At 35.9% G+C, this 20,732-nt stretch overlaps 1 protein-coding gene across 3 annotated transcripts in view; it reads right to left on the bottom strand.

Annotated features, from left to right (window-relative positions):
- The window catches only part of SLC25A21 (solute carrier family 25 member 21), a 236,696-nt gene that overhangs the window by 96,533 nt on the left and 119,431 nt on the right, over positions 1 to 20,732 (bottom strand). For all 3 annotated transcript variants that reach the window (XM_066322092.1, XM_066322093.1, XM_066322094.1), the window contains exon 2: positions 6,407 to 6,455. In XM_066322092.1, the coding sequence (XP_066178189.1) occupies positions 6,407 to 6,455 (49 nt within the window). The remainder of the gene's footprint in view (positions 1 to 6,406; positions 6,456 to 20,732) is intronic.

Here is a 20,732-nt window from a genome sequence, read left to right as displayed (position 1 = left end):
TATTCCTTCTTGCCCTGGTATTTTTTTCTTTTGCTCTCTCTGGTAGACTGTCCATCTGCTTCCTTGTCTAAAAAGCTTATCACATCTACTACTCTTTCTCTCAATTCCCCTATGATGGTCTTGACACTTGCTCCCTGCACATAGAGTAATTTCACTTCCTTCTGATGCACTCCTGCAATACTTAACTATTTAGGCATCTGGAGTTGTCTTTCATTTCATATTCTTCCCCTAAAAACCTCACAAACAAGGAAAACACTCCTTAATAGGTAAATAGAGATTATTTTTCTGTCTTGAGCTGAAGGCGGACTTGGTTTATTTTGTGAGTGTTAGAAATTCTAGGTTGTTACAGCTCACAAATGACTCAAGAAACTGAGGGAAGTTTTGGTAAATCCACTGAAATGGCACAGATAAGAAGTAACCCAAAGCATGCTATCATCATGCTATGCTATCAAATGGAAATTATGATTTTAGGGTATTTCAGTCTAAGAAAGCACCTAAAAAACTCAGGAGTAGATGGCAGAATGTGTAATCAAAGTTAAAGCCTGAGATATCTGTAGCAGTCTGATTTGATGATGCAGAAATTCAGTTTCTAGCAAAGAAGGGATAGAATTATTTTAAAATCAAGAAAAAAATATAGGTTATAGATCTTCCAAAAATCTACACTGATTTGAAATAGGGCTATCATCAAGCAGTTCTGGTGTTTGATGACAAACACCACACAAGCATCACACGAGGGGATGATGAAGCCACATTTACACAGCTCCTTTTATCCCAAAGGATCTTGACACTCTTTATAAAATATACATGTAGTACACCTATGAACAACAACAAAAAAAGCACATAGGAACAGAAACCACTTAAACCAGCACTGCAAGTCAGAGCATCTGTTTAACAGTGTACATCAACACTGTTCTTTAATTCAGGGAAGGATTTAAGTTACAATAGCATATCTAGCAGGAATTATTAGCCCATGTGCCCTTATTAATTCCAAACAGATTGTACATAGAAGGAAAACGAAGGGCAAATTACAAAATTACAGAGCACTGGATCACATCCACATCCAAATTACTATGAACTGTAAAGTCCTCATTATAAAAAATTTGGATCTGTACGTAAATATCCTAAGTATTTCAATGCTGAAATTCAAATGCCAAAACCAGAGTGTAAGCTGCACATAAGCCCTGAGAAAAATTGTGCCAAAGGCCACTGATAATTGAAAGAAATCTAATCCCAGAGAAAAGCCTTGACATTTGGATGAAACAAGAACATTAAGCTGAGTTGGTCAGGGATTATTTTTATTTGGTTCTTTTTCTTCAAAATGGAAAAAACATTTCTCAAGAAACTATCAGTTTCAATATATTTTTATGCACTTCTTCTAGATGACAATGGATGTTGTTCTCTACATTTTCGAACAAAACCTTCTGTTTTACTAGTTCAAAATTACTTAAAAGTCATTGAAAAGAAAGAAAGGAAAAGAGGAAGTGAAAACTTCCAAAATCCAAAATTAATTACACGAAGTTTCATTGGCCATAACTCATTGTTTTTCTAACTCTTCTGAGAGTTCAACTGTTCATTCCAATACAGAATATTTTGGTATCCTGATAATTTTCCCAGGACAGGAAGACTATTTTCTGCTTAAAACTGTTACGAATCTAACTAGAGCAGCTTGCATCAAGTACCATGAACTTAACATGGCCTGATGCAAACCAAGTGAACTATGGTCACTTGGAAATGGTAACACTGCATAAGGACAATGAACTCTTCCTTATTAACCAATGTTTTCCAGAAACAAGCTCCACCTCTGCCCATTCAAGCTAAAGAGACCAAAAATCAAAGAGGAATTAATGATATAAAGGAAGTAGGTCTTGCAAAATAACAGATGGAATGAGATCGGAAACACATGTAGTAAGCTGAACTCTTTTAATAAGACCAAAATGACAGAATTGGAACAAAGGAACAGAATGGATAAACATGCACAAAAATCAGCAGAACAGTTGCTAACTAGAAATGGGTCTGTAATGCAGATTCCAAACCTCGATTTAGATCCAAAATTATTTTTTAGATTTGGACCTTTAGATCCATGACATTGGTTTAGAACTTTTCAGAAAGAGTAGCCAAATTTAAAATCGCAATCCTGACTACACAAAAATTTCCTCCACAATTTCTAAGGTGAATTATTTGCCTCATATTTTAAATGCTGATGTTAGGGCTGACACGTGAGACCAAAAGTCATTCCATATGAAGATTCTGATCTAAAGCTGAACCATGTAAAGAGGTATTATAATAGAGCAATATGGACTGCAGCCTCCCTGCCAAAGGTGAGAAACAGCTTTAAGAAAAAAAAACCAGCAACGTTGAATAGGTTGAGCATGAAAACAAGCTGTAGTTAATATATTATTCTCCTGATAAATTGAAGTAAAAATTTTCAAACTAATGTCTCCCGAGTCTCCTTTATGCACTGATTTTGAAATTGCACACTCATCCCAATGTGAGACTGTATTGTGAAAGCACAACTAAATCGAAAAATAGCAAAGACTGTTTAAATATAGAGAAAATAAATCAAACTGTCATTATTTGGATTAACTAGAGAAGTATTAAAAATCTGCCCATTGAATATATGTTTAAATTGTTAGGACAAAGGTTACACTGACAATTCTACTGATAAAACAATAAATTAGACTTTCTCCAAGTCTTTTATATGGTATTTGGCATCATATTCACTTCTCTTCAAATACATTGTTCGGAAGTAAAAAACCTCTAAATACTCCATTGATATGAACTCATCTGCCTCCAATAAAGTCAACAGAGGTCTGGAGGACCATTTGGTATTAGTGTGATATGAGAGAAACCGTCTTGAGTTCAAATATTTGTTTCCAAATGTATAGTGACGTCAACTTACACCTAAATTGGAATAGAGAAGTAAACAATTCATCTGATTCCAACAACATTTTTCCTGTTCTCAGGAATTTCAGGCACATTTTCTTTTCAGATGTTATGCATTTGAAAGTTTTTGATGATCTGATGTTATTTTTTATGTATTATTTGAAAACAGTCATATATTTCTTTATTTGTGTTTTCTATTAAATTCTGTCATGTCGACAACTGCTAAAAATTTACTCACTACGTTTCCATTTCCTAACTACATAAATATTAGGTCACATCCAAAATGACTATTTCTACATCAAGACATGTTTCACAGTCCGTATGAATACTTGCAAAGGCAATTTTGAAATTGTTTTCAAGGATAGTGGAGTCACTAAAATTCAGCTGTATAAATACTGGTGATAACCAAAGAAAAAGAGAAAGCACATATAAAGGGAATCAGCTTATAAACCTAGGAAAATGTCATTTTTATGCCAGCAACCCAGTATTGAGGAAGTGAAAAAAATGAACTGGGTTTTTTTTTTTTTTCCTGAGAATTCAGATTACTTCAGGACATAACCTGGAACTGTCAGACAAACAACAGTAACATCCTCCAGTTACCAGTCTTGCTTGACTGATTCCTCAAATACCTTTAGCATTCCCTTTATTTTATACAGCTCCCTGTAATTCTCCTTTGTCTCACCAACTTCGTGACACTGAGCTTCTGCATAAATATCAATTATCCATCAATAAATTTGGGATTAAGTTCTGAATTTTGCATATTTGATTGAGCCAAAACATACGACACTGGGCCACAAAGGATAAACTCTACCTGGAAAAGCACTTTGGTATTTTTAATTTTAAAGTAATGTATATAGAAATGTCTTGTCCTATGTATCATGACCTAGTAAGTCATTTTGTCATCCTTTGAAAGTCTCATGGATGAAAACGACATTACAGCCTGCATTATTCTTATGACACATAAAAGGTACAAAGTAAGCAAATACAATTCCTTATCTAGGTTAAAATAGTTTTCTCTTTCCTCACCTTTTAGCAAAGAAAGATCATCTTGAGTTCTTAATTAAAAAATAGATCTTCTATGTCTTGACTGTATCTGTACAGAAAAGCCCTTGCACTTCTCTTACACGGCCACACACAGAAACTTACCAGACTCTGAATTTAGGAGGACAAGAACAGAGGTTCAGCACCTTATTTAATGGCTAAGTTAATCATAACGGTAACTGGTATATAAAATAGTTATTAGAGACTGTTCTACAAAAAATTAAACAATCAGCACATCTTTTTTTAATAATGTCTCATCAGAAACTATTCCAAAATATCTTGCAACTGAGAAAAGAGATTAATTTCAAAGAATATGTGGGATTCATAAAGCTAAAACAATGGATCATAGTTATCTTCATCTATCTAACTAACAGGAATTTCTTCAAGTAGTGTAGTGATGTTTAGTGTTCTAGCAGAGAAAAAAATAAAATTATTTTCAGATGCACACTTAGGAAAAAACATTTCATTAAGCATTTGGATTCTCTATGGTTTATAAGCATGTACTTATATACTGTTCCTCCCTTGATGTGAGCAGATAAACAAATCTAGCATTGTTACTGTAGAATAATAGAAAATTGCTAAACACAGAAAAGATATTGCAAAATATCATAAAGGAGCCAAACTATTTTCCAGAGTTTCAAAATAATCTTTGACAGAAACTTTATTTTCTCCAATTTTTTATTAAAAGCATACACATACACAAAATATCAATGAAGCACTAAGCCACCAATCCACTAGATGTGACCCTTTGACATCTTCCTTAAACTCCTTCAGAACAGTAACTTAGATCAATGAGATTACAATAATTTGAAATGGCCACAGGACTCTTTGCACCAAACACACGTCTAGAAGAAGAGGTAGGAAACTTAGAACACCATAAAAATTAAGCAACAAATGGTGCTTTCATACAGAAAGACCAAAAGGAAGAAAACTCTAAACCAATAACCAAACCTGTAATAACTGGAAATTATTAGGAAACAGTGAATTATCAATACCATGTTGGGAAAGATTAAATACTCAACAGTACTTGAGGCACTGCAAGAAAGGAATAAAGTCAATGAAAAACTATTAGAAAACATTCTATGCCCAAAGTTCAGGATTAAAACCAATGTTTCATTTGAACTTTCAAGGCCAACAAAGAATTAATCTACCATAGTAATTTGGGAGCATTGCAAAATGAAAGGAAGAAGCATGATGTTAGGAACACAGAACAAAATGATGGATGAGATCAAAGGACATTCTATTCTCGGTTTTGTAATTTGCTTTCAAAATGCAAGTATTTTCAACTACTACCATCTGCTGAGATCTGCAGAAAAGTCTGCAAAATCTGTGTAATATCTATGAATACATCTGCATCAACAAACTAGAAAAACTATCACTTGGGTGCTTCCCACTTCTGCAAAGAGTTGCAGCTAACCCATTGGGAGAGTTAACTCAATGGAAGTTTCTTCAAATGAAGAAATTTGTTTAATGGATTTTTTTATTTGACTCAGCCCCTCAGTTTTATTTTGATCCAAAACCTGGTTTCTTTTGCACAGCTACTGTTCTTTCCTTTTTTTTCATACTTTTCTTTCTTTCTTCTAAAAATTCCACTGTTTATGGACTCACATTTCACATTAACCTGTTTCCTAATTCTAACTACTTTTTATTGTGTCCTCATTATTTGTTTGGGGCTGATTAGTCTCCTAGTGAAGCTTTTCTACCTACATGTCTGTGACCTAGATAGAGCTCCAGGAACAGTATTTGGTAATTATTGGCACTGCATAACACACATGGCATGAATAGTTTTCTTCTAGTAGTTTGCTTCTCCATTCTGGTCTGCTTTACATCTACAGTAACACTTGTGAATTTATACAAAAACTAAAAAGCGTGGAAAATAAAAGGATATTCCAGAAACTAGAGACACAGCTATTCTTATTTTCATTTCTGTAACTAACATTAAGAAAAAAAAAACAACTAACTTGAGCAAATTTTTGAGGTCATTTAATCACTTGTATAAGAACAAATATTCAGAAAAAAAAAAAGGCACAGATAAAAAAGATTTTTTAAAATATAAAATCATGAAGTTATTTAGCTTAAAAAGAGAATATGGAACATCTCCTCTCATTATTTTTATTAAAAATCTGTGAAAATTATTTTGGAGGCAATAAGGTATTTCCCAATTATATATAGAAGCATTATGGCAGATATGCCATATACTAAGTGATTTTAACTTTAGCCATCTTCATGCCATAGCATTGTGTTACAAGAGTAAAAATACATGTCATAAGCAGATTTAACACCTCTAGATGACCTCTAATCAGAAATGTGCCATGCTACTCAAATTCCATCTGTCAAAAGCTGTAAATACAGGTAAGTAAATATAAATGTCATTAGAAGCACAGGTTATCTTCCTGGGAGAAGTTCTAGGATTTTATTTTTTGACAGCTTGTAATTTGGATATCTTCCAGTGTCAACAAAACTTGTTCCAGCATGATCTTACCTTGTTTTCACGACATCAAGGGGATGCATCAGGCAAATTTCTACAAGACCTATGAAAGAATAACAAAGACCTAATAAACATTTGTAAAAATAGTACTTTAATTTCCATTAACTCCAAACAGTTTTTAAAATTTGAAAAGCAAAGTGAAAACCTACACATATCATTGATGATACAGTACTCATACACTGATCAAACATATTCTTCTGTAATGTCTATAAACAATTGGGCTGTTAAAAGTAGACAGCACTAGTTTTTCATTAGAGTGGGGAAAGTGAGGACTATGCTATCAATTTAATAGTTTTTGCTCAGTTTTCTGACTTAAAAACAGTGGCAACATTTGACTGGCATCATAACTAAATACATGATGTCTTGTTCAGAGTAGCAAAGGAAGGGAGTTCAAGTTGGCACCTGCTTCTTTGTTGTATAAAATAATTCCTAAGGACAATGCAGGGCTGCACTGGTGGCTCAGCTGACCTTGATGTTAAGATGAAAGCTGATTCCTGACTATCTCAGCTGCAGCTTCACTGGTTCTTTGTCCTATCCTGCCCTGTGCTGATTTGTAGTCCTGGCTTTTCTCCTTCCTGCTCCACTGCTCATCATCAGCACCTGGATTCACATGATGGGGACTTCCCATGTTCCCTAAAGACAGGGTGAATCTCAAGGGTCCAATGCCAAGGTAGAAGATCTAAAAGGTCCCAAATGCACCTGCCAACACCACCTTCAGAGCTGGCTCTATTATTTTTTCCACCCACCTGACACCTGATGAAAATCCATACATAACCCAGGGAGTACTTTCTAGTTTAGTTTTTACCTACTCTACCTTCCATTTGGCATATCAACATCATTCCAATGAGATGTATTTATCAGGACCACTGTAAAAGTGTATTTTAGAGATCTCTCAATCTGAAGATACAATAAAAACTACTACACAAATCTTACAGGACTTTGAAATGCCAAGAAAGTACATACATACGTGTCCTAGATAATAATTCAAATGTCTTTGAAATTTCTGTGCCCTGGTTATTAGGACCCTTAAATGCCCACTCACACTTTTTACCCAATGTAATAAATTTAATGCTACATCACGAAGAAACAGGTTGTGAAGACTACACTTATTACAATACCTGACTGCATTTATTTAATTTATTTATGAATATTGTAAAAAATTATCACAAAGCTTTTGTAATAAAGAATGTGTCTTTTGGTGATTCAGAGCTAAGTTTCCAAAACTCTTGCTTTAGGAAAGCATCCTTCTTCAAGTTAAAATATCTGCAAATTCCCTTCTCTATGTATAACTTACATTCCAATGAAACTAAGCACATGCTTATGTTCCACCAGATGCTCTCCTATTTCAGATGTCACTCTCTTAAGTTCCACATCCTGTCCTCTTCCTTTAAGGGCACACACCACATCTGAGCTCAGGTGTTACCAGACTTAACAGACTCTAATACAGTTTGTTATATTCTAGACTACTCAACTACTTTTTCTAAGGAAAGTGTTGAAACTAACACAAAGAGAAAATAGCATTTTGAAATATTGCACACAAAAACTCTTGAACTAATGGAATTTGCATTTTGGCCCTATTCTTTGATAGACTTGATGGAGAAAAGCTCTTGGTGAGCTTCATGCAGGAAGCAGCTCTGCCTGAGTGGCACACATTGCAGTATGTAATCAGTATCAGAAACCTGAGCTTCTTTTCATTATTGAATATAATCTAAGGGAGGCTTAAAGCTTCACATTTTGATTATTTTAGAACTAAAAACTTTAGTGTTTCAGGTAGAACAGGAAAATTGGGGATGTGGCTTAAATTTTATATCAGAGAGCATTAAATTTCCAAACATTAACCACCTTCTATTTCAACTTTATGCAAACCTTCTGAGTAACGGATACTTATTAAGTAAGCCTTTTAAACTCAAGCATTAGCAGAGGGAGGATTCTCATTATAGTCAAAGGAGATACAGCCATTAAATGCAACAGAGTTTTTATCTCAGCCTATATTAAATACCTATATTGAAATATAATAATTTATTTTCTGCTTGATACACTTTACATATTGAATAAATATATTATTGATTACTCTTTCATATTTATCCTAAGGAATACGAAGCTATTTATACAACAAGAAAGAACAGCAAAAGTTTTTGCACATGTACACGAGTAACTTTTGGAGATAGTAACGGAAGGAGGGCGTAAATTGTAACACTAAAATTCTTCATTAAATGTATTTAACAGGAATTACCATTAAAATTTGTGAACATGTTAAAATGTTTAAATGGAGTTCCTAACATAGAATACTTGCTGTGAGTTCTAATTTAACATAAACATTTTTCATTGTTTTTTATCATTACACACTAATGCACAAAGATTGAAAAACATAAAACATGCCAGACAGCCCCTGATCCCTACTTTTCTGCCACTGAGTTTGAAGGACAGTATCAGGTTACTCTTGATGATCATTGTTTTGTTGCATTTTCTTTTCACTCCATGAAACATTGGGGTTTTTTTAATTTTGAATAAAAGGAAGACAATATACGTGATATCAGTCAAAAGATATTAATATTAATGTATGCGATTCATTAAAAATAATGCAATTTTTTCAATGAAAGCAAAAGCCATCATTGTTATTTCTGTGCAGGTATATTTATTGCTCTAATTGCTGTCCAAGAATTGCTTCTATTTTACTAAAATACGATCGCATAACATTTCACATAAGGGAACTGTCCCAAAATCTATAAACTGCTTCAACAGCTGCCAACAGGTGCTTTGTGAGTGGAGCTCCAACCAAGTATTTCAGTGCTGGCAGGGGGCATAGCCTATAAGTTTTTCCCTTTCCAACCACCCTCCTTTTCTAAGCTCTCTTTTTCCAACCTTCTCCCCCTCTCCCCATTTTTGATCTTCTATTCCATCTTATTTTGGCAGATAAAGCCTACAGTAGGGGGCCAAGCATGGGGCCAAGGGTTGCTCACCCTATTCTGTTTTTGCAGCATTAATGACCATTTTGGGAGAAAACTGCAGAGTGCCAGAATTTGGCTGTATTTTCTTGGTCCTTGTAGGATAATTTTTAATTCAGGCATTTTTCCAGCAACTGAATCAGATGAATTCCAAGGTCCTTGGCAAGAGCTTTGTTTTGATAACTTCAGGATTCTATTGGTTATCTGCCTTTCTCAGTCTTTCCTTTGTCTCATCATATAATTACACACCAGGTTTTAAAGGATGTATAGTTACTTGATTTCACCAGACCGAATTCTTCAAAAGATGCAGGGATTATGACACAGCTCTCTGAAGAGCACCAAAGGACTGCACACTGTGCAAGACACTAATGGAACAGCTACAAACACAAGCTACATTTTTCCATCTCCTATAGTAGTCATGCAAATCATTACAACATCCTACTTGAGAGCCTGCCCAGAAAGTGTGGTGGCCCTACTAAATTACAAGCACTCTGAGATGTGCTCAATAAAATAAAATATATTGCTCTTTCTTTAACTAGTGTTCATCAGCTTTGTGACAAATTCAATTAGCACTATGAAAATCTAATTTACCAAACAGCTCTATCAGGGTGCAATGTATCTTAACTTGTCACTCTGCAAAGACTACTGTTTACAAACTTTATTTCCATGATAAAGTAGTTAAAATAGTTGCAGATACATTGTCCGAAAAAATACTCTAATTGTCCCATTGGGTCTGCTCAGTGATGTCACATGCAAACTAACCCAGAGTGATTTATGATGGCCTAATTATGTTTAAAACAACTCAGATCCAACTAGCTGAACAAGAGCCCAAAGGAAATATAGGAGAGAACAATTACTGGGTCAGTCCAACATTTGTTGTCTTCTGGGTGGGAAAACATTCCCTGTGAAAACCAAATACTAACCATAAAACAAGACATAATCAAAATCTGTGTGTTGAAGAAATAACCAGCTGTCACCATTGACATGCTCTGAGCATACACAAGTGGAATATCAAAAACCAAGAAGGGAGTCCAGAATTCTATTATGTAAAACATTCTGCTCAGTAACTGAGCCCATGGAGGGAATAAAATGACAGAAAATGCTGACCCCTCAAACTGACCCTCCTCAGTAAAGCATTTTCCCTTTCCCAAATAACATCTTGTGTCTTAAATTTGTTTCCCATTATGGATTACATTACATTTCCCTTTACAAGATTCACACTTAAAATTTCAAACTGGCAATCTTCACATACATCTCTTCAATGCAAACATTTTGGTGACTAGTGGCTATTTTGAGTTCCTTTGTTCTTTGTTGCTCTATTCCATCATTCACACAAATCTTGTATCAATAATCATACATGACTTGTGGATACTATGACACTGTTTAAAATGTGCTGTAATTGTAACAACCCATCTGGTAAAAGGTGAAAACTTGAGATTTCAGCAGCACAGGATTACAGCTCTCTTTATATCTGCAAGGGTTTCCATATTTCTATTTGGAACCCTATGAATAGGGTTTCCTATTCACTGCATAGGAAGAAAAAAGAATGAAATCTAGGAAAAAGAATGAAATCTTACAAAATAAAACAGCTAAAAACAGAACCATTTGGGTGCAAAAACAGGACCATGTGGGGTCCTCTCCTTAGGAGAGGACTTGTCTTTTTATCTTCAGCATTTCATTGACCCTCAAAGCTGTGTACTGAAAAGTGTGAAGTGCCCGTGATAGTCACCAATTTGTTTCAAAGAAACACCATCTATGTTCATGCACTTTGCAGGGGTGAGCAGCTCACCCTCTATATGTTTTCTGCATAATACACAGCACAGATTCAACACAGATTCAAGAGGTGTAGAGCATGATCCAGGTGTTAGCTCAGACAACCCCCTGTAGCGTAGAAACCATTATGCACCCTCCTCCCCTTGCGTTACTCATTTCCCTGGAATAACAGAGTCACTGGAGAAACACAACAGACAGGAGACTGGTCATAGAAAATGTGGCAATAAACACATCAGGCGCTGTATATTGAATAGCTGGAACAGTTGATATTTATTTTGGCTTTTACATAGATACGGTTACAATGTACGAAGTGATCATAAATGTTTTATGCGTACACTATGCCTTTCCTTCTGAGAATATAAGTCTGACAGAAAGAATCTCGTGTTGATCTTTGTATCCTAATAAAAACAATGACAAATTCCTCTTAAACATGCTTTTCTGTTGGCTAAAACACTTCGTTTGACAAGATGAAGCACGGACTCTCTTCCTGATTGTAACAGCGCTATTCCATAAACAATCAGTGTCTGGAAAAAAGCATTCCTGCAGTCAATTCTGCACAGGTTAATTAATTTCTATCGGCTGGATATCTGACTTCATCTTCACAGACACATAAAGCTTTTACCTGTTCTTTTACCTCTCAGAAAAGTCCACAAAATGTTCTGTTCGTTGGGCAGCCAAGGCTCACTCCTATCCTAGGGAAGCAGTCATGGACTGTGCCATTCCCAATTGTAGTACATGTCAACTAGGCTCCAAGGAAAACTGTACAAGAGCAACCACAGACTGTGCTGAGAAAGTTCTACCTGTTATCCTTCCCTTAAGAAAGTGACACCTATTTTAACTCTTGCCCATGATTCTATTTATTGATGTGTTATGGGATTAACTAATGGTGCTCTGGAGCGCCTCACAAGCATTAATTAATGTTTTAGGTAAGGACCCAAATCAATGCTTTCCTTAGAAAATGTGGAGAAATAAAAAGTTACTCCAAAAAGTACTCCATGATGGCAGTGCTGTATTCATGAGTCATTCTTCCTCCGAGACCTAGTCTACACGGAGAAAATACACTAGAAAACATGTTCATAAAACAAGTTGTTGAACATGATTTTTCCCCTTGGTGTAGACAAAGATTTCTGTGTTTAAAATCGTGTTGGCTGATCACAGGAGGATGCCAGGAGGAGCTGTTGGTTTACTGTCACATTTTAGAAGAAGACTTCTGCGTGTCTACAGGAGGAGGTGGGTGATGTTCAACATCTTGTCAGGTAACAGTGTTCCTTAACAGATGCAACATATCAGTACAGCACTGCTATCTGGAATTGCTATCCCTAAAAGTGGGGCTGGGAACACTGATCATCTGGCTTTCTAAAAAAAAGAAAACCAAACCACCCTGGACTTCAGCAGCAGATGGAAATTTTTGTTGTTTGTTCTATTTGAGCTGAAAGTGGTCAGTGTTCTTGAAGCTCTCTCCACAAAAGCAATTCAACAAACTTGTGTTGAAATAAGAATGGCTCCTTGGTTATATGGTATAGCAAACAAACATTTTAATCTTCAAGGTTTCAAGTGAAGATTCCTCAAAGGCAGGAGAATTACATCCTAGATGTGTGGGAGACAGGAACTGGAAATGAGTGTTTCAGGCAGCATTTTGTCTAGATCAGCTGGTGCTCGGCCATAATCCCATTGAACATCCAAGTCCCAATACACAGACCTAGCTAGAAACAGGCTCAGTGCTCTCATCAAAAGCTCAAATCATTCATCTTTGGTGCCCATAATTCTTACCTAGTATCTGCTGCATTTCACTGCTGCTTGCCCAGCTAAAGAGAACATTATTACCACATGAGAAACTGTTCAATTCTATTGCAAATATAAAACAAACGTAATTGCAGTCTATTATTTTTGCTGAGCTTGAAAATTGGGTTACAGCAATTAAGTGAATAAAGACAGAAAATGGTGTGCATCTCCTTAAATAGTCATGCTCTGAATAAAAGATGTTCAAACCCAAATTGTGATCAATACCTGGGCACACATGCACAAAGCTTTATACCTTTGGAAGGGAAAATTCCACCTTGAGATAATACATGCATATACAAGTACTGAGAGATTATTATAGTAATGATAAAACAATATCGGAAATTCAACATTTGTTAATAAAGAACACATTGAGAAAGTATTTGTCTTGCCTCGGACACTTCGTTGGAAAAATAAAAAAACCCAAACAAACCCTTGAGATTATTATTATATTTTAGCTCCTTTTTTCTGACTTATTTTTATTGCATCTTTAGATTTGTGACAAATGGTCCTATCAAGCAATCATAATACCCTTTCACAGTAGTTCTACCAGAGTATAGACATTTTTTCTGCCTAACACACAGCCAAGCTGACACATGTTGATTCAATGTGAGCAGGATTGCTGTAAATAGGCTCATCAAAACCGTGGGTTCTCAATCAAAAATGTCTACCTAACTTACATTTAGGGGAATCCTGCAATATTTTATCAATGTATTTCTTGCCTCCAGGGTAAAAATATCTAGCTTTGATGTTCAAAGCACGTATGCAAACTGCTCTAAATTTAGCACAATTTTTATAAATGTTTGCTTTCTACAACATTCAAGGCACGGACAAATCAGGAAATTATGCTCATGCTGCCAACAATAATCACATCTTTATACCTACTGTTGCCTAGAATACAGCTCTGTGAATCTCAACATGCTTCACTTAAACTGCTCAATGCTCATTTATGTTCTCTAAGTACTGAGTAAAAACAAAGGCCATCTTCCAGTTTAATTTTATTTTTTATTTGCTGCATACTTCAAAATGAAAAAACTAAGTCCTTGTTTCACAGACCTACCAACTTGATTAACTTCATGCCTATGGCTTGACTGATACTTATATCTGCCATTAGAGAAATCTAGGGCAATTTGGAGGATCGAGCTAATTTGAAATTATTCATAGTTAAATATATTCATAGTAAGACTAGAAGGAACTGTCAAATCAGCCAGCAAAAATCAGTGGCTCTTAACAAAGAGTCAGCTACATGTCTTTGGAAGAAAGGTTCTTCCAGCCTCCAATACTACTTTCACAGGGATGCAGGGATGCAGTTCCAATTGCACTATGCACACAGAGCCTTTTTGAAGCAAAATGCTGTGTAGAAATGTTCTTTGTATGGAAAGACCCACAAAATTTACATTTACGACACAGTCAAAAATACAGTTAGAATTCTAGATTTTCCACACATTTACCTGATTTTAAATATCAAAGCTGTTCCAGTGAGGGTAAATATCATGGAGGGTTTGATCATGCAGTCAAACAAGGTGACATTTAGGCACTGACACAAAATATAATGGAGCAAAACACAGCACACAACATTTAAAAAAGCAAGTATTTTCTTCCTGTTCTTAAATTTTATTGAGGCAATATAGCATGGATCACCAGAATTTACCATTTAGAATGTCACAGGAATTAGATTCATTTTAACCATCATATAAGTTCCTATTTAAATATAGCAATGAAACATTAAGATATCAAACAATTTGCAAAAAATACACTGAGTTGGATTCACAAATACTTTTGTGCAAAGTTGCTTTTTCCGAAATGACTAGCAATAAAGAGTTGTTTATATAGCTGATTTTTTTCTTTCGTTAGGCTTTCTGATGCTGTATTAGTATTAAAACTTTGCGTTATAAAATAAACACTTGCAGTTTACAAACTCCAGTATCTGAGTCTCTAGACACAAGTGAAAGGCTATATATTGTGCAGATTCTCCATAAATTTTTCAGCAAGTATTACAGGCTGTTCTGTCACTCAGATATGACATATTCTTTCCTTCATGTGTGTCTGAAATGGAAGTTTTTTTAAACCATGTCTGAGGGGACCACTGAGGTCAGCCCTGGGTTACATGATGTTTGTGTCACTACAGCTTCAGATATTTCAATGCATATTGAATCAATATTCCTGCAACAAAAAAAATGTGTAACTGATATTTTCGTTGCTGCTAGAAGTAAAATGCTTCTCAGTAAACTTGTTTTCATAAGAAGTTTGCCCATTCATACGTCCCAAAGCTGTTGTAATCTTCATTGCTAATGCTGATCTAAGAGCAGGGACATTATTTTATTTCTTGACACATTTAAAGTTCTCTAATGAATAAAGCAAACAGCTTATGGCTGCTTGGACTGTCACTCGATTGCCCTGGAGGGTTTTAATGTCTTTAAAATAGGCCTCCTAGTTTGTATTTAACTACCTTGCCCACAGAGGTCTGAGGGGTAGAGCAGATCAAAGATGTGCTGGCAACATAAAAAGCAGCTGTCCTTCATTTACCTTTAATTAGCTACATCTGACCAGATTCTTTATGGTCTCTTTGTCACACATTCAACAGTCCATAAGCCTTCTGACCTGTCCTTAAGGACTCTACCATTACAAGAGTTTCAACAAAATACAAATTAAATATGTGAGACACAGATCCTTGAAAAAATATTTGGTCTCACTACAGAAATATTACCTGAGGCGTTAGTATTTTGGATTTATCCGCAAAATTGCTCAGAATTTTGAGTGTCAAAACGGAATTGACCCTGAGCTTAGATTGGCTATTTACAGTTCTCTGTGTACTACTCACCATTGCAGTGAATAAACTTCACACAAGGAAACCTACAGAGAATGGAAAGCCAAGCACGTGCCTCTTTGGCCAGCACACAAAGCTGCTCCTGCAGGAGCTGTGGCACTCACTGTAAAGGAAGTCACATATCTGACATAGCAAATATCCCAAATTTTTCCTTTTTTACCTGTACTTTGCACAGAATGCACACCAATATCCAGTAGGATTCTGAAAGGTTCTGTGGCTGCTGCAGGATCAGCCAGCAATGCATGTACATTACAGCCTTATAGTTGGGGTGCACTGAAAGCTTGTATCATCAAAGTAAGGCCATTATGGAATAAAAACCCCCTGTTTAACACAGCAGCTGGAGTGTATGCTAAATGACTCAAGTTATTGGTACTTGATCACACAGGTCATTCTATTAACACACTGAATATTCTATTAACACGTCTTCAAATTACCTGGGTTTTGGGTTAGGACCTTTCACAAAGGATTAGCTAATAAAAGAAGAATATACAAAAGATATATATAAAGTCGGAGGGTTTCAAATATTGATTCTGTTGTCTAAACTATCTCTTTTTATCTTCCTCTCTATGAAAAAACAATTTATAATTTTTTAATTTTTTTTTTTTTTTTAAATTCAGAACTCCAACCTTTCAGCCTTCCCTAGGAAGCTTTTAGTTAATCACGTCTCCAACCAAGTTACCACGCTGTCCAAGGAATTTGTGGTGAGGTACATGAACAACCAAACAACCTGCCTCAATGAATGCACATCAGCTAGCACGTGTGGATGGAAGCCTTACTCTTCAAGAAAAGACTCTTCTATGATCATTATACAGAAGCAACTCTGTCCCCAAGATTAGGAAGCTTGAGAGATTACTGCAACACCTCGACCTTACTCTCACAAATTCTTTTCTAGTAGACAGTGCACATGTACTGTACAGAGTGCTTGACCCAGTGTACAGCTGACAGGCTTATTCTTCATTTATTACAAAGGCATGCCTCTTTCTCATTTAAAAGATTTGATTTAAAACAGAAGTCAAATCTATTTGCATAAATAACTAAAGGAGAAATATGCACGAATGAATAAAATGAGAGGACTTATAGTTTATAATACCTTTCCATGGCTGATAAGGCTTTATAAAATTTTTATGAAAACCTCAACCTACTGGAAAAATTTATAAACCAGAAATACAGATAAACTAATATTGTACAAGTGTTCTAGGTTCATTCCAGATGGCTACTGAAAAATTTCCTTTAAAAAGGCTCTTTTTACCGTTTAACAATGAATACTACTTAAAAGCAAATTTAAGACACTGTGTCTTCTCCCATTTCAACTGCTATAATTCAGACTACTAAAAACATTTTCACAATAGAAGTTCTTAATATTTTACTCACCTAAAATAATATTTAATGTTTTAGAAAAGCAAACATTAAGGCTGCAAAAGTTTGGGTTTTCATCCAGTGTTTGAATATTCCTGAGATTTTAAAACACATTTTTGTTGGAGCTTTTGTCTGTTTCAGTAGCTGTAACATTACACATTGACAAAAGAACACTCCACTTTCAAAAGTAAGTTGACCTGTCGCCAGTTTAAGGTTTTGGGTTTTCATTAAGAAATTTGTACTTATTTGCAGGCAGTGCTCAGCAATTTCCTCCTACTTCACAAAGGTAACTAGAAACTGAATATTTTTGCTGCACAAAAGAATCCCCAAAACTCATCTTTGATTTGCTGCTGTCCAAAATTTCCACTGAAGTTGTAACTTTACTTTTTTCTGTAATGGAGACAGAATCAAATTCTAAAAGATGTCTTAAGAATAATATACTCAAACTTTATGTATCCAAGCAAAGTAGTATTGAGATATGAATATTGAGATATGAATAGTTCTGCAAAAACTAAATGCATCTTTCTTTTTCTTCTCCAGTGTCACACCAATATTAGGAACAATAAATATAGGATTAAAATACAAATTCATCCCAAATACAAGACAAGGCCTGAAACAACTGCTTTATCTATTAAGATATTCAGGACCGAATCCCCTACTTATTAAAATTAATATTCCTTAATATTTCAGAGAAGTTCTACATATATACAAAAAAGAACCAGATTCTTGGTGTCAAGTGAATTAAAGCACAATGATCAATTATCAAGTATCTGTGGATAGAATAAAAAAATATAAATTATTTTCTTGAGTGTGACCTGTATACACAATGATGTCAAATACTCTAAGGTCTTCTACTGCGTGCATTTTTTTGCTGAATTCTGTGTTGTGGCAACACAGGTGATGACAGCACCACTATTATGTGTTATTTTAGCAGTCACTGGTCTTCCCAGTATTTTTCACCACTCCCATCTGCTGGCAGTATATCATGGCAAAGATTCAAGAGAAATCCACTACGAAGCTGATTGTTAACTGGGAAATGTCAACATGCAAAGCCATGTTTAGAATTAACCTGCCTTTAACATTTTAAGGTGCCCACACCCTCTCTTCTTTCCAAACCTTAATTACATCAGCAACTTGACAGCATTAAAAAAAAAACAAACCCAAAACAAAACAAAAATGCAAAGGAGAAGTAGAAGGGAAAAAGGTGTAGCTCTATTTAACACAGAGATACAGCAATAATCCTCTATCAGAGGCACAGAGGCTAGCAACACTGAACTTGCCAAGAGACAAATGTCTTAAAAAAATAAATACCACCAGTTAAGAAGGAATAATTTTCCACTAAAAGTATGAGGACTTACCACCACTGACTGTAATGATAGAAACTTTCAACTTCTTCCTTTGGGAAAATACCTGATTTTTAGTGGTCAGTAACTGTGTATGTAACTGAATTCTTAAGGATCTTTTCTCACAAAGGATGCATTTTCTCCACTTATTGTTTTAAAAAGAAATCTTTTTTTCAGAACAAAATGAATCCTCCAAACAAGCAAGGATGCTATAATCCCCTTGTTGACTTCTTTAATACACGCTCTCTTTAATCACTGACAGTGGTCAGCTACATGTCAAGTAAAAAAGGACAACTCTGTCTCAATGTTGCTATGGTATCTGTAAAGGATATTTGTGACCTAAATAAAAAGCTTCTGCCATGGTGTGGTGGCCCACACTACTTTTGAAGCTAATAAAGAACTTCTATATCCCTTAAGTTATGTCCATACTTCCTCTGCAAAAAAAAAGTGCGTCAGAATGGACTAGTGTAATGCAATCAGCATCTGAAAACCGTTCTGTGGATCCAAATTTCTGGCATCTAAACAGTGGATATCCTGAAATGTGCACTTCAAAGTCAATTCATTGTTCAAACCTCTCCTCTCCACACCATCAATCCATCCTCCTCTCACAATAAAACAAACAAACAAACAGGAAAATCAGAGTTCCTGTACACTGGCAACTGTTGTCCTCTTCACGAACTGTGAAAGCTAGGAATAAACAGACCTGCAAGATCCACCCTGTGAGAATCAAAACCAGTTGGTGTGCTTGCAGAAGGCAAATGCTGACATATGCTTCTTCTATATTATGACATCAAAGAAGCAAAATTCCCTGCAAAGTTCTTAAGATACAGAATTTGCATTTTACATTATTATGAGAGGCCTGTGATTAATAGACCAAACTAATTAATTTAATTATTTTTGCTACCTCTTTATATCTATATTTGGAAATATTTTAATGTAACCAAAAAGGATACAAGACCAAGCAGCTAGTGCTGAGGGCCCCAAATACCTAAATTACAGACGTCTTTAGTTAAAACCAGACTTTGTTTCATCCTTTCATTTTAGGGTTTGGAGGATGTATGGTGAACCGACAGCAGAGCAGACAGCTTTTACTGAAAAGGTAGGGAATAGGGATTTTTATCAAGACAGAAAAATAAGTTTTTTTGCTTATTTTCCTGCACTGCCAGAGAACAGGGCCTACTCTGTTTAAGAGCTCGTTCTCTGATCAGTTTTGATGTGATGTCAAAGAAAAAGAAGACACACTACAGCTTTTGAGGTATGTGCAGCTCATCTAACACTGTTGCATCACACCATTGGCGAGCAGCACAGCACCATGGATTCTACATGGACTGCTGGGTGAGACTAAAGTCTGATTAGAGCATAGTTCCATAATGCAGTGGAGTTTTGCAGTGTCAGGAAGCCACTGTTATCACCTATATCTGATATTTGTCTCAGAGTGCCTTGCTTTCACAGTTCTTTGCAACTTCTGGCACTCTGCCACATATGGCTTTGGCAGTGTGTAGGCTTAGAAGTCCAAAGACTGGCCACTCTTTATAGGGAATGGGGGAGAGAAAAGCTAATTTATGACAGCCAGAGGTTGTAATAGGAGGAAGGCATGGGAGAATTCTGGGGCTTGAAGAAAGAAAATGGAATTCAGCAATGTCAGATAGTGTTTGCATACGAAATCTCACAGAAGAAACCAGTGGTGCAGTTTTGGTCAAAAGCCGCATGTAAAATTGCATGTAGTGAACTGGGGCAAACACCAGCACAGGCTGAAGTGAGACTCCCAGTGTCCACACTCAGATATGCAGGAACTGGAAGCTTTCTACTGATGAAGACAGAGTCAGGACAGCAGTTTCAGAAATTGCTTTAAGCAGACACTTAGTCATTGACTGTCCTTAAGCACAAGTGTGAAACTGCAACACTGAAAACTGTCTCTAACACAGAGCATTCTTCCTGCAGCTACTGATGACAACTATTAGTGATCTAAATTTTGTTCTGCTCTTTTCTTGAACCCGTGCTTTTGTGCACCACTACATTGGTTATTTTCGTTTTGCACGAAATTATGACATAATTTAGTTTAGGAGAGACCTCCATTATAAAATCCTGGTCTGCACCACAGTGGTGCTATCCACAGCATTGCTTCCCATGCAGCATCAGTGGTTTCTGGCTGCCAGCTGGACATCACAACTGCTACAGACCAGCCAATTTCTCACTCAGTGGCCACTCAGCTCACAACTCACCAACATTGTGACAATGAGTCTCCAGGAGACTGTGTGAAATATCTTACTGAAGTCAGAGTATGCAACAGCCACTGT

This window comes from Sylvia atricapilla, chromosome 6 (assembly GCF_009819655.1).
Source record: "Sylvia atricapilla isolate bSylAtr1 chromosome 6, bSylAtr1.pri, whole genome shotgun sequence".
Taxonomy (NCBI): domain Eukaryota; kingdom Metazoa; phylum Chordata; class Aves; order Passeriformes; family Sylviidae; genus Sylvia; species Sylvia atricapilla.
This window is presented reverse-complemented; position numbering and strand designations above follow the sequence as displayed.